At 42.0% G+C, this 24,609-nt stretch overlaps 1 protein-coding gene across 1 annotated transcript in view; it reads right to left on the reverse strand.

Moving 5' to 3' along the window:
- The window catches only part of DNAH3 (dynein axonemal heavy chain 3), a 373,447-nt gene that overhangs the window by 202,266 nt on the left and 146,572 nt on the right, over positions 1-24,609 (reverse strand). Inside the window, exons 15-17 of the mRNA XM_077274961.1 lie at positions 13,544-13,667; positions 6,542-6,695; positions 4,457-4,601 (exon numbers count right to left, since the gene is read on the reverse strand). Coding sequence (XP_077131076.1) covers positions 4,457-4,601; positions 6,542-6,695; positions 13,544-13,667 — 423 coding nt within the window. The remainder of the gene's footprint in view (positions 1-4,456; positions 4,602-6,541; positions 6,696-13,543; positions 13,668-24,609) is intronic.

The following is a 24,609-nucleotide window of genomic DNA, read 5'->3' on the forward strand; positions in this document are numbered from 1 at the left end:
GTTCACATTTTTCAACCAAGAACCTGCAAAAACCCTAGTCCATGCCCTCATCATCTCTCGCCTTGACTACTGCAACCTCCTGCTCTGTGGCCTCCCCTCAAACACTCTCGCACCCCTCCAATCTATTCTAAACTCTGCTGCCCGACTAATCCACCTGTCCCCCCGCTATTCTCCGGCCTCTCCCCTCTGTCAATCCCTTCACTGGCTCCCCATTGCCCAGAGACTCCAGTACAAAACCCTAACCATGACGTACAAAGCCATCCACAACCTGTCTCCTCCTTACATCTGTGACCTCGTCTCCCGGTACTTTCCTACACGCAACCTCCGATCCTCACAAGATCTCCTTCTCTACTCCCCTCTTATCTCCTCTTCCCACAATCGTATACAAGATTTCTCTCGCGTATCACCCCTACTCTGGAACCCTCTACCACAACACATCAGATTCTCGCCTACCATCGAAACCTTCAAAAAGAGCCTGAAGACCCACCTCTTCCGACAAGCCTACAACCTGCAGTAACCACCGATCGACCAAACCGCTGCATGACCAGCTCTACCCTCACCTACTGTATCCTCACCCATCCCTTGTAGATTGTGAGCCTTCGCGGGCAGGGTCCTCTCTCCTACTGTACCAGTTATGACTTGTATTGTTCAAGATTATTGTACTTGTTTTTATTATGTATACCCCTCCTCACTTGTAAAGCGCCATGGAATAAATGGCGCTATAACAATAAATAATAATAATAATAATAATAATTTTTTAAAACAGGTCTTGAATATGTAAAAAATCCATTTATGACTAATTTTACATAATGTGTTTTTTGGGAACTATGCGTCGTATGATAAGCAAATGAGAAAATATTTAATGTTCTATCATCAGAGACATTCGTGAGTTTTTTTTCACACTTTTGGTGAATTTTTTTGATCACCCACAAGTCTGAAGAAGCCTTAAGATATTGTCCCAGCAACAAGGGTATAGACAGGTGACCTATCAGTCCGGTAGGTGACCAATACAAGCTCGTGAGGGTCCAACACCCGACACAACCCACTGATCAGCACTGATGGTCACCGGATGTACACAGTGTGCGGCGTGGATCCACATCCATTGTTTTGTGGCTGCTTCCGTATACTGCAGGTTATATCCTATTGTCTTCAGTAGGCGCTAATCTGACAGCAGCCATTAAACAGTGCATCGACCTGTGCTATTCTACTCCGTACACTGTTAACTGCTGATCAGTGGGGGTGCCGATTATCAGACCCCTCTAAGTAGTGGGAGTAGGACAAGTACATTATGTTCATGGCACAAGACATAATAGTATATAAAAAATATATTAAACATTCATATAATTAGTGTTTTAAAAACAGATAGAGTGGTCCCTGCCCTTGAGGACTCAACTCAATCATGCATGACAAGGTCGCATATTCTTAGGTGGGCTGCCACACACTAAATTAGCAAAATGATTGTCATCAGAGATTGACTAAGGCCAGCCATACACATTAGATGGCGGTTGGCCGAAAGATCGTTCAGGCATCTCAGATGACTCTCCCCTACATAGGAACGGTCTATCAGCCAAGCACTAATGTGTTCTCTATGAGAAAGCTGCCGTCTAACACATCAGCCGGTAGAACAATGCAATCGGCGGTCCGAAATTGGACATGTCTGGTGAACATCATCGCGACCATCATTTGGCCAGAACCTCCATACACACTAGACGGTCTGCAGAACCAGTTGATATTGGCAGGTTCAGCCAACATATGTCTAATGTATAAGTCCATAGAGGTATTATTTATTTCTGTTCCCTTACAATACAAAAAGTGAGTATCCAAGCCTGTGATGTGCTGCTGTGTAACTAATCTTTTGGGCCAACACATTTTAATCGGAGCTGCCAGGCTGAATTAGTACACGCATTTGCATCTAAGAACACGCCGACCGTAAAAATGATCTATGTGTAACTTCTATTCAATAAATTAATGCTGTTAAGTAATTATAACGCAAATGGTTCATTAAAAGCAAAGAAACCAACTGTTGTAAAGATTACACAAGTCTAATACACAAATCCGGGGTTTTTACATATAGCCGTATTAGAAAGCAAAACAGTCCGCTGTAATTATTGCTTGGGTTTAAATGGAATGGGATCTCTGGAGCATTTAATGTATAGTTTTACCTAACAGATTAAAGAATGGGGTACAAAAAGGCACCAGGATCTTAGCAGTTACTGTACCTTTAATTATCGCAAGACATAATAGTTACAGTCTATACATGGGACTGTCACACTTGGTGGGCATGGTGAGACTGTCACACTTGGTGGGCAGGGTGAGAGTCACACTTGGTGGGCAGGGTGAGACTGTTGTACTCGGTGGGCATGGCGAGACTATCACACTTGGTGGGCATGGCGAGACTGTCGTACTTTGTGGGAAAGGGGAGACTGTCACACTTGGTGGGCATGGTGAGACTGTCACACTTGGTGGGCATGGTGAGACTGTGACACTTGGAGGGCATGGAGAGACTGTGACACTTGGAGGGCATGGAGAAACTGACACTTGGTGGGCATGGCAAGACTGTCACACTTGGTGGGCATGGAGAGACTGTCACACTTGGGCATGGAGAGACTGTAACACTTGGTGGGCATGGTGAGACTGTGACACTTGGAAGGCATGGAGAAACTGACACTTGGTGGGCATGGCAAGACTGTCACACGGTGGGCATGGAGAGACTGTCACACTTGGTGGGCATGGAGAGACTGTAACACTTGGTGGGCATGGTGAGACTGTGACACTTGGAAGGCATGGAGAAACTGACACTTGGTGGGCATGGCAAGACTGTCACACTTGGTGGGCATGGAGAGACTGTCACACTTGGTGGGCATGGCAAGACTGTCACACTTGGTGGGCATGGAGACTGTCACACTTGGTGGGCATGGATAGACTGTCACACTTGGTGGGCATGGCAAGACTGTCACACTTGGTGGGCATGGAGAGACTGTCATACATGGTGGGCATGGAGAGACTGTCATACATGGTGGGCATGGAGAGACTGTCACTTAGTGGGCAGGGTGAGACTGTCGTACTTGGTGGGCATGGCGAGACTGTTGTACATGGTGGGCATGGCGATGCTGTCGTACATGGTGGGCATGGCAAGACTGTCACACTTGGTGGGCATGGCAAGACTGTCACACTTGGTGCAAATATCAAAGACTGATTGTCACAACCAAACAGAAAAACAGGTGTGAACAGGTGCAAGGGAAGAGAGCCACTTCCATATGTAACTAATAAATAAAGCTGCACTCTAACGCTATATTATGCGCTAAGTATCTTCATTTTAACCTATCATCTAGATTCCAATTTCCTATATTCCATGTTCGCATACTATAGCGTTACAGTGTGCAGCTTTATTTGTTAGTTACACAAACTCGCTTGCACCTGTGAAGAAGAAGTATGGTACTTCGAAACATATAGACAAAATAAAAAAGCACACATTATCCTAGTGTGTACCTGGATTTATTACCATCCACCAGCAGTGGGGATTTTTCACTTTTTCTTTTAACACTACTTGGTCCCTGGACCCGTGGACCTGCTGCAGCTGGGATTACATGCTCATTCACACGTAGTGTGATCCCAACATAACTAGGCTAGCATAACCTTAATTTGTTTTATCCACTTTACCCGGATAAGACCCTACTGAGCTTTTCTCTCTTCCTTAGTGTTTCTTTCTTACGGTCAGTCTTTTGTTATTTGTATACATAGGTTTTATGACTGAGCACTGCACCCATCAGCCTATGGCGGATTTAATCCCGCTCCATCCTACCTACCCTTATAACTGTAGGCTATTCATCCCAGGAGAGGTATCAAATTAGGTTAGGTCCCAGCAAAGAAGGTCGCCGTGTCATGGCTGTTGGACACATATGAATTGGCCAATTTATGTTCCTGTACAGCGGTCAGAGATTAAAGACATGGCTGCTGGACAGGGCCCTACGAATCGATTGTACCAACTCTAGTCACTTAGTCTGTACCCAACCGGTCTGACTGACAGTGATTGATTCGCACCAACTCTACACTTGACCCATGTGCTCTCTCAAAAAAAACCAACTAATTTTAATATCAGAATTTTACAGAAATGGATTTTTAAGGTAAGTACACCAGTCTCATCACGTCTAGGAGATCTATTTAATAATTTGTGGAGTTGTATAGTGATTTCTGGAGACAGGTTCACTCTAAATAATAATGTAATGTGTAATTGTACCAGCTCTACAGGACACCATGAAGTGAGGAGTGAAAGTATCACTCAAATAGCTCATAAAATTAAAAGCTCATGATGCCAGGCAGCAAATCTTACATTGTCCTGGCTTCATCTACAGAAAATTGATTAAAAATGGCTTTTCATTCCTGTATAAATTTATCATGTCTGAGTTACACAATGGGGCCCGGGGAGCGATCTGCATTGATAAATGAACAGACTCACCATTCATCCACTGCTCAGATTTACAGTGGAAATTGTAGGCCGTTTCCCAGAGTTGTTCGAACGGCGCCTTATTTAGTATTGTCTCTTGCAACAAAGGAAATTGACTTTTCTCCCATTCAAGCAGCTCTTCTTCTTTATTGATGGCCTAAGAGAGATCACCGTTGCATTATTAGGGAGACAGGCTTTGCAAAGCTGCAATTAACCTAAACGCTATGAATAAAGCTTACGATAGCTGGTGACCAGCGTTGCATTCAGGACATAGATATAGCATTTATAAGAATGGGTTTACCTGTGGCACCATCTGACGTCTAGAACTCATCTGTATGAACGGTTCAGTTCTACTGGTGAACGATATTCTTGGATGCGTTATCTTTACAATAGTCAGATAGAGGAAAAACTAACTGCCCAACTTGCCCACACTATGGGGTCTTCTTACCTCTTAGGGGCGAGTCATGTAGGCTGCCCCAATGAGCATCCCATAGCATTGTGAAGGCTGCAACAATGCACTGCCATATACTATAATGTCGTACAAAAAATATTACTACACTCTACAGGGTTGTATTTAAAGGGATTAGCCCCTGCTTAGAAACTGATTTCTTAAAGGGGTTGTATACTGTTGACATGAGATGGGAAAATCAATTTGCAGACCATTGACCAGGTCAGTAATCTGTGACCACTGGGCGAATCTCCACTCACCTCCTGGTATTCTTGGCTCTTCCTTTGATTAGTCGGATTGGATTGGCGTGTTGTGTGTGTAACGCTGCATTGATGATGTCAACCCAGCTAATCACAACAAGAGCCAGGAATGCCAGGAGGTGAGGAGATTCACATGTCTCCTGTCTGGCGGTCATAGATTACTGACCTGTCCGATAGACCGGAGTTCTGCGAAATGATTCTCCCATCTCTTACTGATGATCTATCCTTAAGGTAGGTCATCAATATCAGATGGGTGAGGGGTCGGACACCCATAACCTTCACCGATCAGCTTTTATTAGCTCTGGCAGATCAGTGGCTTTTTTTGTACTGCAGATTAGCTATTATATTGAATAGGAGCTGATCTGCAGTTCTCAGCAACGGACAGAAAACATTTTATTGGTAGGGGTTCTGTTTGGTGAAGAACCATTGATCTGATATTGTTGACCTATCCAAAGGAAAAGGTCATAGGCCAATGTATCAAAGCAGTAGATAACCCCTTTATGAAATCGATATCATGGCAGTTGACATAGGATAAGTCATCAAAATCAAAGTAGCGCACAACCCCTTCAATCGTACTCAATGGCATTCATCCAGAACATTGTATTGAGAGCTTGGAATTACTCCCATTCACCTTATCGACACAGACACTGTCCATGTTCGATTTGTCCAAAGGCGTGGACAATGACGCCAGAGCTGTTTGGGCGCCTGGGTCATGTGTCACAACAATTGCACGGGAGCCCGCGGAGAGCAAGTTCCGACACTGCGTTAACGGCAACAGCATGGGAGGTGAGTATAGGCTTTTTCACTTTATAGAAGCCAAACATTTTGATCAAGAAGGGGTTGTCCTAGTAGTGGACAACCCCTTTACTCACTAGTAGGACCACCTACTGGACTCCTAGACATTGAAACAGCAAAATACAGGTTATGCTAAATATTTTCCAATAAACCTATACATCATTCTGCTCAGCTTCTTCTTCTCTATACCGTCCATGGGTCGGGCTGCATGTTCCTGCACGTGACAGGTTCGCTTTACATACTTGTATCTTATCTCACAAGCAGGAAGGATATCAAGTGCATTCTCACAATATTCTTAATGTTGTTTGTTTGTGTGATGGGACATATCGTACTGAATGAAAGCTCCATTGACCTTTTTCCATATGCACTCATCTCGCCCCGCTATACAGAAATAGCAGATCCGCATTCATCTCCTGGAAGCGCGCCTGCTATTAAACGCTAATACATTATCCTCAGAGTGCTAAACTGAAAAAGATTCTATAAAGTTTTCTTGCTGCAAATAGTGAAGGAGAACATAATGAACTACTAGCAAGTAATCGAAAATAAGTGTATGAATCAAACTCTCCAAAAGCCGCTCACGGCGAGATCACCGACCTCAAACTCTACTAGGGCTGCGCTCAGGTTCTTGTCCAGCTCATTTAGTTTTTCGACATTATTCTTCATCTCGTCCATGGTCATCGTCTCGCGCTTCTTAAAGGTCTCGATTTCAGACTTGTAGCCTTTGAGCAGTTTATCAAAATCCGTGCGCCTAAAGAGAAAAGGTATGAAGTGTTATTTCAGTGCTTGGTTTCTTTATGGAATACAAAGGGTCTTTAATTAAAAAAAAATGCACCACAGGATAAAAAAAAATAATGCAAGGAAACACACAGTGTGTATGAGATCTTAGAAATCTCATTCATTTTGGCGTTGATGTAAAACGCAGGTTTTTTTTCAGCATGAAAAATGCAAAAAACATGTAAAACAACCTCTTCAGAGAGGAAGAGGACTTGAACTTTAGTGCCACATATTGGAGGTAGCAATCCTAACCGTCAATGTTGACTAGCCTTGCCACATGACTTAGGATAAAAAGCCAAACCAGACACTCCATTTGCAGATACATGTTTTGAGGTGTTTGCCGCTCATTAGTGCAAGGCAGGAAATCTGATTTGGCTGGGTGAGAGGCCTCAGACAGGGGGTCTAAAGAAAAAGGTTTCTATCTGTGGAGAGTGCTAAGCCAGAGTCAGGAGACTTATAGGCCATGCATTGCTTCTTTGAGAATTTAAATTTGCAAATTGCTACACCCAATAGGTAGCATCGGGGGCAGACACAAAAATTCCTATAATGTCTGGAGCGTAGGGCTCAGGCCAAATACCAAGGAGCGAGCCTGGTCTTCTGACATCTAAAGGTTGGTGGACATGGTATTACGTGGGGGGCAGGTGGCCGGTCCTGGGTGCACTGTCGAAATGGACAAGAAATCCCTGAGGCAGACAATCAGCGAGCTTGGGGGAAGTCCAGGACAAATAGGTGGCAGGATTGAAGAGGTACTGTACTAAGGAAGGAAAACAGGAGAAATGCTGTGCCCTGTACCACCTGTCACCACCTGACGAACTTGAACTAAACAGTAAACGTTTGCCTGTTGTATAAAACTTGATGTCCCCTGAATTGTGTGCAGCAGGTCCTGAGGGTGGAAGCCTGGAGGCAGCGGAGGCCTGCGGCCAACAAGTGAGTGTGATGCACCTTACACCCTACAGCACACTGGGACTGGGACTGGGACTGGGATACCGTTTGTCTGTAAAGTGCCACATTGTAACTGGCAGGTACGGACTGGGGATGAAGTTCAGCCCTGGCATTTGAAATCATACAGGCCCATGTTGTCCCCGTCCCTAAGAACCAGATGGGGATATATTACTAATATTACCCTGGATGGAGAAAAGCGAGATTTACTACAAGACACAAAAGGGTGATATGCCTCGAATGAAGACTGAATAAGTCTTCTTTTTATTCCACAACTTTATCTCATTACTATAGTCTTATTTGACAAAGTACGGTGTACCGCTGTGCCTGGTTTACACCTGACACGGTCGTGCGGTATATTCTTGTCTCCTTTCTCACTCTGACAACTGTACCATATTAATCACGAGACTCCTAGGGTTCACAAATACAGGTACGGAGTAGAAAAAAAGAACAGAAAACTAATTGATGCAGTCCTTGTTTTGGACAAATACCAAGGCTTCAATTACTTGTCGGGTACTATCGCTCAGTTATTCAACCGGTAAAAATAATACAATCCCTTACATTGCTAGCGGGAAGGCTTCAGAGTTACAGACACTGAAGAGGCATCTATTCACAATGGGATTCCTTGACATATTACTGTTAACAAGTGTGGCATATAAGAGTTAGAAAAATATTCTGCGGCTTGTCTTCGTCCTTACCCCATACAGCGTACGGCCTATTTTAGCTGCAAAATTTCTAACGGAGGATACAAGAATTGTATCGGAAAATTCATATAATCCCCTGGTCTTATTCTCCTGGATTTACTTCTAATCAGTCCTTTATACAGCCAGGCTTTATTCTGCAGGGATTTATATCTAAGCACACAATTAAATATTCTGAACTGTTCTGACAGGTTAAGAAATTGAGTCCAAGAGTAAAATATATCTACTGCCAGTTATTAATAGAGTGCAAAATCTCCATCCCGACCTTGGTCCTATGCAATGTAATTTCCCAATCTCAGGCGCTGAAGATACAACCAATTATATACTATGTTAGTTGACCCAATCGCGTTTTTTGGCAAAGAATAAATGTCTCTGGAAGAGACAACAAAGACTAAAAATGCACACTACTACTTCTGATTCTTTTTCATTGAAAGTTTGGGATGGGGGCTCATAGCAAAGATTATAGGGATTGTCCTTTATATGTCAATCCCTTCTTAAATACTATTGTCCCCTGAGTAAATTAAAAAAAAATTACATTCGCCTCCCACACTTGCACCGTTCCAGCAACGTCATCATTGCACTAATGGGTTGCAGCGCTCACATCTCTCCCAGACATCCCAGTTAGCGATGGATCGTTGGCATCCAATTCGGCACAAAGAGCTGGCTTCCTTCTGTGAGTGATGGGAGCTGGCACCCCGCTAACAGCCCCTGGGGGTTTCTTAATGTTTCCCATGGATGTAAAATGACAATATTTGGTTACTGGCTGCCTATGTGGGGTTTCAACTGTATCGGACTGGTGTGGTTTTTCTATAAATATTTGATCACCTGTACGTGAGCACATATTTAAAAGGGATCCTTTTTGGGATCCAAAAAAATGTCTATTTTTGGTGAGTGGGGCCAAATAATCCAGATTACCAAAAAGAGCCAGACTGTTCATCACTAGTCAGAGTTTTGTCAGAGGGAAGTGTGAGAAAAGCAGCGCATTAGTGGCCGCTAACTGGCTGCAGCACTTACGTGAAAGAATGTCACATAAGCACTGGGAGACCCAAGGTAGACATCATTGTAATTATTCCAATGTGGGAGGTGAGTATAAGTGTGATGCTAGTCACTGATCAAGGACAAGATGTGAAGCTAAGTACCGTAGTCAAGAAGTCCGAGGTCAAAAGCCAGGGGGTTATGTCATAGACAGAGGGGTGAGACAAAAGGCATAGTAAGGTAACCATCCAAGAAGGAAGTGGATTACAACAAAAGGGCTAGGCAAACGGATGGTGAAGGCAAATCCAAAGTCGAGCAGCAAAGTTCAGAATACAAGACTAGAAGCAAAAAACAAACACACACCAATTGGCAGAAATCTAAGGCAGAGAGCTGGTTAAATCGCCAGGTAATTACTCTGAATAGGAGACCCATGGATGAAGTCACGGCACAATCTGGTCCTGATTGAATGGCTAAACTGTCATTCAAGTCACCGACAGCTCAGCGAACCCCAGGATACGATACAATCCGCCCCAGCGTCCAAGATTGGGCAGCAGAACTGTCATTCACTGCGTCCAGACACACTGATAGGAGGAATTGTAACAATAAAGTTTTTATTATTTTACTTTGGAGAGTACAACATTTAAGAAGGGGTTGCCCAAGTAGTTGAGAACCCTTTTAAAATACGCTACCCATTAAGGTCTTGGGTTTTCCCGGCCAGGACAGAAGGGCCTGGTTTTTGTTTTCTTCTTCACTCCACTCGGGCCAATTTCCTACCTCCTTGCTTACTTACAAAGTTGCTCCTCTGGAGAGGAAAGTCCTGTAAAAGTTCGTACAAAATACTCCTACTCCTATGTGCACATTTGCAACTCCAATTACTGCAAACGGCAGGAATCAGGATGTTGTAGTCTGTCACTTTTCTTATTGTAACCAACTACTTTGAACTACTAACTTGCCTAATATTAATTTTGACCTTTTCTCTATAACTAATATATAACACAAAGCTTTCTGTGCTTACAGCAAATTGACCAAATGTAGGAAAGCAGAGCTTGTTCTGTATAGCTTCTTCTCTAGTGCACTCCCATTCAGTACATACAGGTAGAGAAAAGCTGAAATCTTTTTCTATAGTCTTGTGGTAAAAGAAACATTTTTTTCAAAGACCTTTGATCAAGAGACATTGGGAAATATGGCAATCTGAACCTTACCTAATACTGTTAAAAACTCCAAATCGTAAAGTTTATTTTCCATGCTCCAAAAACACAACTGTAAAGTTTCTCTACAGTATCGATTGTCTCTTCTAGAATCAATAGCTGCATATAGGTGAGAATCATGGAAGAAATAGGGACCCCTGGGTATTCACATCAGTATCAGATAGTACACAAAAGGGAAAGTGTCGTGAAAAAAGGAAAGATCCCAGAGTGAGTAAAATAAACCATGAAATATAAAATAAAGAAAGCACATCCGTGAAACGCGCGTCGGGGTGTCTGTGGTGTGGCAGACGGGCAGTTTACAGGAGCATGGGTAAGCTATATGTTTTATTTGTTTCCACGTGGTTTGTTTAACACTGGTTCATATTGCACGCACTTGCTCATGACTCCTTATACCTGTGGCCCTAGGAACTTAGCCATATTAATACCACCATTATTTGCAGCTTGACTCCTTTCCGCTTCACCACCTATGTTGACTTGATTACTTCCTTTGTTTTTTGGATTCCTCTTTACATGTATCATGTTTATTTGTGATTCATGGTTTTTATAATGTATATTATTTGCAATAAAATTTGATTACCGTATATACTCGAGTATAAGCCGACCCGAGTATAAGCCGACCCCCCTAATTTTGCTACAAAAAACTGGGAAAACTTAATGACTCGAGTATAAGCCTAGGGTAGGAAATGCAGCAGCTACCGGTAAATGTCAAAAGTAAAAATAGATACCAATAAAAGTAAAATTCATTGAGACATCAGTAGGTTAAGAGTTTTTGAATATCCATATTGAATCAGGAGCCCCATATAATGCGCCTTAAAGTTTATGATGGCCCCATAAGATGCTCCATATTAAAATATGCCCCATATAATCATACATAAAGGTTAATAATGGCCCCATAAGATGCTCCATAAAGATATTTGCACCATATAGTGCTGCACAAAATTTTATGGCCCCATAAGATACTCCATACAGATATTTGCCCCAAATAATGCTGCACAAACGTTAATATGGCCCCATAAGATACTCCATATAGATATTTGCCCCATATAATGCTGCACAAACGTTATGGCCCCATAAGATACTCCATACAGATATTTGCCCCATATAATGCTGCACAAACTTTATGGCCCCATAAGATGCTCCATACAGACATTTGCCCCATATAGTGCTGCACAAACGTTATGGCCCCATAAGATACTCCATACAGACATTTGTCCCATACAGTGCTGCACAAACGTTATGGCCCCATAAGATGCTCTATACAGACACTTGCCCCATTATAGTGCTGCATAAATTTTATGGCCCCAGTAGATGCTCCATACAGACACTTGCCCCATTTGCTGTTGCTGCTGCGATAAAAAAAAAAAATCACATACTCACCTCTCGTCGCTCAGGCCCCGGCACTTTCAATATTCACCTGACTTCATTCCGGCGCCGCTCCATCTTCAGCGTCTTCTGCACTGACATTCAGGCAGAGGGCACGCACTAACCACGTCACCGTGCCCTCTGACCTGAGCGTCACTGCAGAAAACGCTGAAGACGTAGTGGCGCCGGAACAAGGAGCAGGTGAATATCGTGCAGCACTGCGCTCCCGTCCCCTTATACTCACCTGCTCCTGGCTCAGTGCAGTCCCTGCTTCCCCGGCGCCACAGCTTGTTCCTGTACTGAGCGGTCACCGTTACAGCTCATTACAGTAATGAATATGCGGCTCCACCCCTATGGGAGGTGGAGCCACATATTCATTACTGTAATGAGCGGTACCATGTGACCGCTCAGTACAGGAAGAAGCTGGGGCGCCGGGGAGCCAGGGACCTGCCGGGACCACGCCAGGTGTAGGTGAGTATAATTAGACAGCCCCTGCTTCCCCTCCCCTGCCGACCCCTGGGTATGACTCGAGTATAAGCCGAGAGGGGGACTTTCAGCCCAAAAAAATGGGCTGAAAATCTCAGCTTATACTCGAGTATATACGGTATTTTATGATATATCACTATTTTCTTTTTTGAGTGGTGTTTTGTGGATACTGGTTATCCTTTTTTGTGTTAAAAGGGAAAGTGTGCTGAAAAAAGGAAAGATCCCAGAGTGAGTAAAATAAACCACGCAATATAAAATAAAGTATAAACCATGTACTGTTAGACAATTTGCTGCCTACTTCCTAGAAGAAACAGAAGACAGGAGCAGAGTAAAGAACATAAACAGCAAATAGATAAACCCTAGCTGGAATTACAATGACTAGCTTTAAAATACAGTAGAATGGCTGAACATCCAAATGAGAATATCACCAGCAGAAAATGATAGCAGGGGGAACAAATATAAAGCCGTACCTAAAAGGTGATAGGGCAGACAAATAAAAACACCCGTGTTATGCAAAACATACTGCAGCCAGAATAACAGAACATAAACACACAGAGAAAAGGTGTGTCTGCTGCAGCTCGGCAGAAGAGAAGCCGACCACAAAACTCAGACTCAAGGGTTCAAACCCTGGAACATGACAACTAGGAAGGGTGCATGTAAATCTTTTATATATGGACAGTGCCTCTTCAGAGAGGTGGAGGACTTGTGCCACGTATTGGAAGTAGCAATCCTAAAGGTCAACATCGAACCTTTAACAAGCCTTACCACATGACTTAGCCAAACCAGAATCTCAATTTGCAGGAACTTGTTTCAGAGTGTTGCCCCTCCTCAGAGCAAAGCATGAAATCTGATTTGGTTGAATGAGATGCCTCTGATTAGAGTCTAAGGGGTAACATTTCTATTTGTGGAGAGCGACATGCCTGACATGCCAGTGTAAGGAAACTTGTAGACCAAGCAATGCCCCTCTGGAAATGGCCTATAAGTCTCCTTACCATGGCATGTTAGGCACGTCACTCTCTGCAAGGAGAAATAGTGATCTTTTCTATGGGTCACCCTCATCTCTATGTACTCCCCATGGCAGTAACAGAAGCTTTGTTTCCTACCTCAGTTGCATCTTTGATTATGAAAATAGAGGTTTTGATCATTTTTACCGTTTCCGAAGTTCAGCTTCAGCTTGATCTCTCCTGGCCAGTAAACGGTTGTTATTGACTTCAAAGACTGTTTCTATCTGTTCCGGCCAATGGAATACTGTGCTGTTTAACTTCAAGTCATCATCTGCCAGGAAATAAGCAGCAATTACACATATATATAAAATAATACCATAGAGAAGAAAAAAATGAGGATAAAAAATAAAATAAATCTGAACATTTGTTTCAAATGAAATAAAAGAACATTAGAGAACATTATTCCCTTCTCCCTCAGTCAAAGCATCAACAGGAAACTTAGGTTCTTGATTCATGTATTGTCAAGGTGTTGGGGATATACTGATAAATCGCGCCATTACGTGTTTCCCAAAAACGAATGAAACCAGGAAACCAGTAGAGTAAGTAAACTTTTCTTATTGTTAATTATTGATCGGCCTCTGCAAAGTTTTGAATCTTTGTAATACACTCCAAAATCGTATCTTACTTCTCACTCAAACTCTATCCTGAAAGGGCTGTTTTATCTATCTACTTCATGGTCTTTAAGGAGCTACTTTGAACAGCTATTCTATCCCAAATCTGTACACAAAACACTATTTACAAACACTCTCCTTGTCTGAGCATGGGGGTGGGGAGCAGAGAGCTCTCACAGGGAGAATGTTTGTAAATATTATATGAGTATAGATTCATCCTAGAGCAGCAGTTCAAAGCATCTTTTAAAAGAGCATGAAGTATGCAGTTTAAAGCATCTTTTAAAAGAGCATGAAGTATGCAGTTTAAACATCTCTTTCAGCCTGGGATTCTAGAAAGAAGGAAGCATATTAACAGAAGGAAGTATATTACAAAGATTCATAACTTTGCAAAGGCTGATCAACAAGTAAATGAAAAAAGTTTAGTCACTATTCAAAGGGTTCATAATCTCTTCAATCTTTTGTCAACAGGCATGCCCCTTTGTTGGGACCACCCGGAACCTGTAGTCTGTGAGGAAACCTGACATGAAAGTGGCATCTCGGTCATAACAAGTTATCTCCAAGATAAGTGATAACTAGTAGATCGGTGGGGATTTCACTGCTGAGACCCACACTGATCCCCAGAATATGAGCATATTATCTTAGATTTTAAGTTTAATTATAGTTTTATATTATTCATTCTAATATTTTAGTAAATTAAATATATTAGAATATATCACAACACCACACGTTTTATTAGTATTTATATATAATGAGTTCAGTATGCAGACATATATACCATATATATTGAATGTATACATTATCAAAATATACTGTATATACACTAAATATGTATGTAGTATATATATGTGTTTATGAGAGGCATAGATATGTATTCTGCATGAAAGGCAATTAGATAATATATAATGTCTTCTATTTAAAGGGGTTGTTCGGTCCGAATCAATAAGTCTGCAGTCACTCTTTGTGACTGCAGACTTATGAATCCCACCAGCCCACCCACTTTGCGCTGCAGGAATTCACTGTTTTCTGACCTGGGACTGGAGGGTATGTATGAGAGCCAGTTGTATGGAGCAAGGCCTCGCCCTCTGGCGGGACATGCCCACTAACCGTCCATGTCACTAGTCGCGGCGCGGCCTCGCCTCTATACAAGTGTATGGACTGAGGCTGCGCCCACTGGCCGGGAGTATGTATAACTCATACATAGCCTCTGGTTCCGGGTCGGAATCGCCACACAGTACGTGTACAGGGATTCTTAATTCTGCAGTCACACAGAGTGATTGCAGACTTATTGATTTGGACCGGATAACCATTTAAAGGCTGTTTTTTCTTTATAGTGCCTGCTATGGTTTTCTTACATATTTATGAGGTACGGCCAAATACAAAATTTGTAGGCTTATGATATTTTTGGCAATGTCTCTTTTATAATTTTCTGTAATATACTGTATTTTTATAACTTTCTATCTAGACTCCTTATACTGTGTATAAGCCTAAAATAAAGTAGTCATTTATTTAGAACACGTGACCACTTGGGATATACAGGTCCTTCTCAAAAAATTTGCATATAGTGTTAAATTTCATTATTTACCATAATGTAATGATTACAATTAAACTTTCATATATTATAGATTCATTATCCACCAACTGAAATTTGTCAGGTCTTTTATTGTTTTAATACTGATGATTTTGGCATACAACTCCTGATAACCCAAAAAACCTGTCTCAATAAATTAGCATATTTCACCCGTCCAATCAAATAAAAGTGTTTTTTAATAACAAACAAAAAAACCATCAAATAATAATGTTCAGTTATGCACTCAATACTTGGTCGGGAATCCTTTGGCAGAAATGACTGCTTCAATGCGGCGTGGCATGGAGGCAATCAGCCTGTGACACTGCTGAGATGTTATGGAGGCCCAGGATGCTTCAATAGCGGCCTTAAGCTCATCCAGAGTGTTGGGTCTTGCGTCTCTCAACTTTCTCTTCACAATATCCCACAGATTCTCTATGGGGTTCCGGTCAGGAGAGTTGGCAAGCCAATTGAGCACAGTAATACCATGGTCAGTAAACCATTTACCAGTGGTTTTGGCACTGTGAGCAGGTGCCAGGTCGTGCTGAAAAATGAAATCTTCATCTCCATAAAGCATTTCAGCCGATGGAAGCATGAAGTGCTCCAAAATCTCCTGATAGCTAGCTGCATTGACCCTGCCCTTGATGAAACACAGTGGACCAACACCAGCAGCTGACATGGCACCCCACACCATCACTGACTGTGGGTACTTGACACTGGACTTCAGGCATTTTGGCATTTCCTTCTCCCCAGTCTTCCTCCAGACTCTGGCACCTTGATTTCCGAATGACATGCAAAATTTGCTTTCATCAGAAAAAAGTACTTGGGACCACTTAGCAACAGTCCAGTGCTGCTTCTCTGTAGCCCAGGTCAGGCGCTTCTGCCGCTGTTTATGGTTCAAAAGTGGCTTTACCTGGGGAATGCGGCACCTGTAGCCCATTTCCTGCACACGCCTGTGCACGGTGGATCTGGATGTTTCCACACCAGACTCAGTCCACTGCTTCCTCAGGTTCCCCAAGGTCTGGAATCGGTCCTTCTCCACAATCTTCCTCAGGGTCCGGTCACCTCTTCTCGTTGTACAGCGTTTTCTGCCACATTGTTTCCTTCCAACAGACTTACCATTGAGGTGCCTTGATACAGCACTCTGGGAACAGCCTATTTGTTGAGAAATTTCTTTCTGGGTCTTACCTTCTTGCTTGAGGGTGTCAATGATGGCCTTCTTGACATCTGTCAGGTCGCTAGTCTTACCCATGATGGGGGTTTTGAGTAATGAACCAGGCAGGTTTTTAAGTTTTTAAAAGCCTCAGGTATCTTTTGCATGTGTTTAGAGTTAATTAGTTGATTCAGAAGATTAGGGTAATAGGTCGTTTAGAGAACCTTTTCTTGATATGCTAATTTATTGAGACAGGTTTTTTGGGTTATCAGGAGTTGTATGCCAAAATCATCAGTATTAAAACAATAAAAGACCTGACAAATTTCAGTTGGTGGATAATGAATCTATAATATATGAAAGTTTAATTGTAATCATTACATTATGGTAAATAATGAAATTTAACACTATATGCTAATTTTTTGAGAAGGACCTGTATACAATTCATATGGATATTATAGAACTGATTAAATTTCTCTTACAGTGACTAACAACTTGGAACACGTTAGTTCGGCTACACCACAGCCACTGTCCACTGTCATATCTCACGACATGGGAATAATACAGACAGTATTCTATTGTCGTTTTATTGCGCTGTTTCATTGCTATGCAGTAAGGTTTGCCTTCCTGATAAGTTTCTTCTTCCTCTCTCCCCATCTCTCCATATAACTGATGTCAGTAACTCCTCCCTTTTTCCTCATTCACTGTTTGTCAGCCATCCTAGAAGCTCATGAGTTTGCATTTCTGGTTCAAAAAAAGTATTTTTTACCTACTGTACTTTTGCGTAACTGCTAGAATTCAGCTGGAAAATAAATCTTCTGGAATCTTTATATGTGCCTCCTGCAGTCGAGTTCAAGCTACTTGATGATATATCTATGTGTAAGTACTGGTTCGTACTGGATGATATATCTACGTGTAAGTACTGGTTCGTACTGGATGATATATCTACGTGTAAGTACTGGATGATATATCTACATGTAAGTACTGGTTCGTACTGGATGATATATCTACGTGTAAGTACTGGTTCGTACTGGATGATATATCTACGTGTAAGTACTGGTTCATACTGGATGATAAATCTATGTGTAAGTACTGGTTCGTACTGGATGATATATCTATGTGTAAGTACTGGTTCGTACTGGATGATATATCTACGTGTAAGTACTGGTTCGTACTGGATGATATATCTACGTGTAAGTACTGGTTCGTACTGGATGATATATCTACGTGTAAGTACTGGTTCGTAATGGATGATATATCTATGTGTAAGTACTGGTTCGTACTGGATGATATATCTATGTGTAAGTACTGGATGATATATCTATGTGTAAGTACTGGTTCGTACTGGATGATATATCTATGTGTAAGTACTGGTTCGTACTGGATGATATATCTATGTGTAAGTACTGGTTCGTACTGTATGATATATCTATGTGTAAGTATTGGTTCGTACTGGATGATATATCTATGTGTAAGTACTGGTTCGTACTGGATGATATATCTATGTGTAAGTACTGGTTCGTACTGGATGATATATCTATGTGTAAGTACTGGTTCGTACTGGATGATATATCTACGTGTAAGTACTGGTTCGTACTGCGCCCTATACTTGCAGCTCAGTTATGGAGCCAGAATAGCCACCGCAGATGACTGACAGGTCTCATAGGGATAGACCTGTAAATCACATTCAGCTGTGATGTGATCTTCAAAGTATAATCTCTCTGAAACACTACAGTGCTTCACTTCAGCCAGGGAGTGATTCTTGATGCCCGTGGTTTGGGCAGCATGAAACGCCTGACAGGTTACCTTTAAAATGAATCAGATACCCAGGAAGAGGACAATTTATTACCTTATTATCTGTGATTTTGCTGTGCTAAGGGAAATATTCTGTAACTTTTATTATGATTTATATGCACATATTTTTAAAAAGCGATAAAATATTTGCAGTTTTTCACATTCTCCTAATTTCTAATATTCACAGTATTTCCCTGGAGATATTTCTCCTGCATAGAATATTTGAGATCTTTCTATTGCTATAGCCTCTTCGCCGTTAAAATGATGCTGGTGGCACTGCAGAAGATACATACATAATTTTATTTTCACTGCTCTAAATTTTTTTCTGCACAAAATCAAGTAAGAACAGGACAAAAAGAACATTAGGTTAAAGCAGAAGCCAAATGTCTGTGTGTTATACTAATATCCCCCAATATCACCCTCTGAAAACTATTTCATATATATGTATACACACAAATTTATACATATACTATATATATATTTACTAGATGGTGGCCCGATTCTAACGTATAGGGTATTCTAGAATATGTAGGTAGTATATAGCACAGACTACGTACTATATAACACAACCGACGTAGTATATAACATAGCTACGTAGTATATAACATAGCTACGTAGTATATAACATAGCTACGTAGTATATAACATAGCCACGTAGTGTATTGCACAGCCTCAGGCACGTAGTATATTGGTCAGCCACATAGTATATAGCAGAGCCACGTAGTATATAACATAGCCACGTAGCATATTGTAGAGCCACGTAGTATATTGACCAGGCACGTAGTATATTGCACAGCCACGTAGTATATAACACAGTCACGTAGTGTATTGCACAGCTACGTAGTGTATTGCACAGCCACGTAGTATATAACACAGTCACATAGTGTATTGCACAGCTATGCAGTATATTGGTCAGCGACATAGTATATAGCAGAGCCACGTAGTATATAACATAGCCATGTAGTATATTGTAGAGGGACGTAGTATATTGCATAGCTACGTAGTATATTGCACAGCCACGCAGTATATAACATAGCCACGTAGTATATTGTAGAGGCACGTAGTATATAACAGAGCCACGTAGTATATTGCACAGTCGACGTACTATATAACAGAACCGACACAGCCACATAGTATATTGCACAGCTACGTAGTATATAACAGAGCACGTAGTATATTGCACAGCCACGTAGTATATTGGACAGTCACATTGTATATTGCACAGTCACGTTGTATATTGTCCAGCTACATAGTATATAGCACAGAGATGTAGTTTATAACAGAGCCCACGCAGTATGTAACACAGCCCACGTAGTATATAGCAATGTGGGCACTATATGCGTGGTTAAAAAAGACTTAAAATAAAAAATAAACATATACTCACCTTCCGAAGGCCCCTTGAAGTCCCAGGGTTGGTATGAGCGCAGGACCTGTGATGACGTCACGGTCACATGACCGTGACGTCATGGCAGGTCCTTCTCGCATAGCATCCTTGGCACCAGAATCTGCCGCTTGCACTGCCGAGGACAGCACGCGACGTCGGATGGTGAGAATAAGGGTTTTTTTTTATTATTATTATTTGTAACATTAGATCTTTTTACTATTGATGCTGCATACGAGGCATCAATAGTAAAAAGTTGGTCACACAGGGTTAATAGCTGCGCGAACGGAGTGCGCTACACCGCGGTCTGTTAACGCTGGCATTAACCCTGTGTGAGCACTCAGCACTGACTGCAGGGCAGTAAAGCAGCGGCCATTTCGCTGCCAGACTATGGCCGTCGCTGATTGGTCGTGGCAATGGTCGTGGGCGTTTTGCCTCGACCAATCAGCGATTGGATTTCCATGACAGACAGAGGCAGTGACCAATGAATATCTGTGACAGACAGACAGACAGAAAGACAGAAGGACAGACAGAAAGACGGAAGTGTCCCTTAGACAATTATATAGTATACTAGACTGTGGCCCGATTCTAATGCATCGGGTATTCTAGAATATGCATGTCCCCGTAGTATATGGACAATCATGATTCCAGAATTCGCGGCAGACTGTGCCGTCGCTGATTGGTCAAGGCAACCTTTATGACATCATCGTCGCCATGGCAACCATTATGACATCTACGTTGATACTGTGCCCGTCGCTGATTGGTCGAGGCCTGGCGGCCTCGACCAATCAGAGACGCGGGATTTCCAGGACAGACAGACAGAAAGACAGACAGACAGACAGACGGAAAAACCCTTAGACAATTATATATATAGATATATTTATTTATCACGCACACAATTGTGTGAAAAAGTGTTTGCCCCTTCCTGATTCTTTTGCATGTTTGTCACACTTAAACATTTCAGATAAAAAAGGCCAATATGATTATTAGACAAAGATAACACAAGTAAACAAAAAATCTGTACAGCTGACATGTGCCTGCAACAGCCGAGGGTGGAATCATGATCCACCCGCGGCTGTTAACTAGTTCAATTCCGCTGTCAATCTCTGACAGCAGCATTTATCTTGCACTAACTGGAAGTGAATCATAAATCCCGCCCACCGGTGACCTCCCATGATCCCAGGTCACCGATGGTCTCCAGAAGACCTCTATGGTTGTCAACTTGTCATTGCCAGATTGCTATGAGCACCACCCATCACCTCACTTGATCATCGCCTCACTTGATCATCGCCTGTGAGTAGCAGAGGAGATCAGACTACTGCTGCTTCTAGTCTCCTATGTAGACTATTGAAGCATGCAAAAAGTAAAAAAAAAGTTTTAAAAAATATATAAAAGTTCAAATCACCCCCATTCAAAATAAAGCAATTAAAAAAAAAAAAAAAATCAAACATTCACATACTTGGCATCGCCATGTTCAGGATCGCCTGACCTATCAATATATGAAAAGAACCCGATTGCTAAAAAGGCATAACGGGAAAAAAATTAAAAACGTGAGAATTACCTTTTTTTGGTCCTCGCTTCATTGCAATAAAATGCAGTAACGGGCAATCAAAAGATCATATACACACCAAAATTATATCAATAAAAACATCAGCTAGGCGCACAAAAAATAAGCCCTAATTCAGCCCCAGATCATGAAAAATGGAGACCTGACTACAGGTCGTCATTTTTTTTTACCAAAGTTTGGATTCTTTTTCCACCACTTAAATAAAAAAGAACTTAGACATGTTTGGCGTCTATGAATTTGTAATGACCTGGAGAATCATAACGACAGGTCAGTTTTATAATTTAGTGAACACTGTAAGAAAAAAACAACAACTGTGGAATTGCACGTTTTTTTCAATTTCACCATACTTGGAATTTTTTTCCCGTTTTCTAGTGCACAATATGTTAAAACCAATTGTGTCGTTCAAAAGTACAACTTGTCCCGCAAAAAACAAGCCATCTTATGGCCATTTTGACCTAAAAATAAAAAGTTATGGCTCTGGGAAGAACAGGAGCAAAAAAAAAAATTAAAAGCAAAAATGGAAATACCTCTGGTCGTGAAGTGGTTAATATACCGTATATACTCGAGTATAAGTCGACCCGAGTATAATTTTGCCACAAAAAACTGGAAAAACTTAATGACTCGAGTATAAGCCTAGGGTGGGAAATGCAGCTGCTACTGGTAAATTTCAAAAATAAAAATAGATACCAATAAAAATAAAATTAATTGAGACATCAGTTGGTTAAGTGTTTTTGAATATCCATATTGAATCAGGAGCCCCATATAATGCTCCATAAAGTTTATGATGGGTCGCATAAGATGCTCCATACAAAATACGCCCCATATAATGCTCAATACAGTTTATGATGGCCAAATTAGATGCTCTATAGAAACATTTGCCCCTTATAATGCTGCACAAAGGTTGATGGCCCCATAAGATGCTCCATAGAAACATTTGCCCCATACAATTGTGCATAAAGGTTAATAATGGCCCCATAAAATGCTCCATAGATTATGGCCCCATAAGATGCTCCATAGATTATGCCCCATAAGATGCTCCATAGATTATGCTCCATATGCTGTTGCTGCGATAAAAAAAAAATAAAAATCACATACTCGCCTCTTGTCGCTCAGGCCCCCGACACTTGCGATATTCACCTTCCCCGTTCCACCGCCGGGCGCCGCTCTGTCATCCGCGTCCCCCTCAGTAACTGTTCAGGCAGTGGGCAGCGCACACTAAACACATCATCGCGCCCTCTGACCTGAACAGTCACAGCCAGAGGATGCAGAAGACGGAGCGGCACCCGGCGGTGGAACGGGGACAGGTGAATATCGCACAATGCTCACCCTCCCCCGTTATACTCACCTGCTTCCGGCGTGGTCCCTGCTTGTCAGTGACAGATGGCCTCCGGCGCCGGTAGCTTGTTCCGGTGTTCAGCGGTCACATCGTACCGCTCATTAAAGTAATGAATATGTGTTCATATTCATTACTTTAATGAGCAGTACCATGTGACTGCTGAACACCGGAAGAGCTGCCGGTGCCTGGAGACTATCAGAGATGCAGAGACGAGCCAGGAGCAGGTAAGTATGATTTGAAAGCTGCCGTTCCCCCTGCCCCGCCGACCCCCTGGGACAACGACTTGAGTATAAGCCGAGAGGAGCACTTTCAGCCCAAAAAAATGGGCTGAAAATCTTGGCTTATAGTCGAGTATATACGGTAGTTTTCTTTGAGTTCAATGGGAGCTCCACCTAGTGGCGGCAGCAGGAAGTCAAATTTAATTATTTAGTTGTCCAGGGCTTGTAGCCTCAATATCTATAGATACCGTGCCTTGCAAAAGTATTCGGCTCCCTGGAACTTTTCAACCTTTTCCCACATATCATGCTTCAAACATAAAGATACCAAATGTAAATCTTTGGTGGAGAATCAACAACAAGTGGAACACAATTGTGAAGTTGAACAAAATGTATTGCTTATTTTAAATTTTTGTGGAAATTCAAAAACTAAAAAGTGGGGCGTGCAATATTATTCGGCCCCTTTAAGTTAATACTTTGTTGAGCCACCTTTTGCTGCAATTACAGCTGCAAGTTGCTTGGGGTATCTCTCTCTCAGTTTTGTACATCGAGAGACTGAAATTCTTGCCCATTCTTCCTTGGCAAACAGCTCGAGCTCAGTGAGGTTTGATGGATATCGTTTGTGAACAGCAGTTTTCAGCTCTTTCTACAGATTCTCGATTGGATTGAGGTCTGGACTTTGACTTGGCCATTCTAACACCTGGATATCTTTATTTGTGAACCATTCCATTGTAGATTTTGCTTTATGTTTGGGATCATTGTCTTGTTGGAAGACAAATCTCCATCCCAGTCTCAGGTCTTTTGCAGACTCCAAAAGGTTTTCTTCAAGAATGGTCCTGTATTTGGCTCCATTCATCTTCCCATCAATTGTAACCATCTTCCCTGTCCCTGCTGAAGAAAAGCAGGCCCAAACCATGATGCTGCCACCATCATGTTTGACAGTGGGGATGGTGTGTTCAGGGTGATGAGCTGTGTTGCCTTTAACCAAACATATCGTTTGGCATTGTTGCCATAAAGTTTAATTTTGGTTTCATCTGACCACAGCACCTTCTTCCACATGTTTGGTGTCTCCCAGGTGGCTTGTTGTTTATGGATATCTTTGAGAAATGGTTTTCTTCTTGCCACTCTTCCATAAAGGCCAGATTTGTGCAGTGTACGACTGATTGTTGTCCTATGGACAGACTGTCCCACCTCAGCTGTAGATCTCTGCAGTTCATCCAGAGTGATCATGGGCCTCTTGGCTGCATCTCTGATCAGTCTTCTCCTTGTTTGAGATGAAAGTTTAGAGGGACGGCCGGGTCTTTGTAGATTTGCAGTGGTATGATACTCCTTCCATTTCAATATGATCGCTTGCACAGTGCTCCTTGGGATGTTTAAAGTTTTGGAAATAATTTTGCATCCAAATCCGGCTTATAAACTTCTCCACAACAGTATCACGGACCTGCCTGTTGTGTTCCTTGGTCTTCATGATGCTCTCTGTGCTTCAAACAGAACCCTGAGACTATCACAGAGCAGGTGCATTTATACGGAGACTTGATTACACACAGGTGGATTATATTTATCATCATTAGGCATTTAGGACAACATTGGATCAT

Source organism: Ranitomeya variabilis, chromosome 7, assembly GCF_051348905.1.
Source record: "Ranitomeya variabilis isolate aRanVar5 chromosome 7, aRanVar5.hap1, whole genome shotgun sequence".
In the NCBI taxonomy this organism is placed as follows: Eukaryota; Metazoa; Chordata; class Amphibia; order Anura; family Dendrobatidae; genus Ranitomeya; species Ranitomeya variabilis.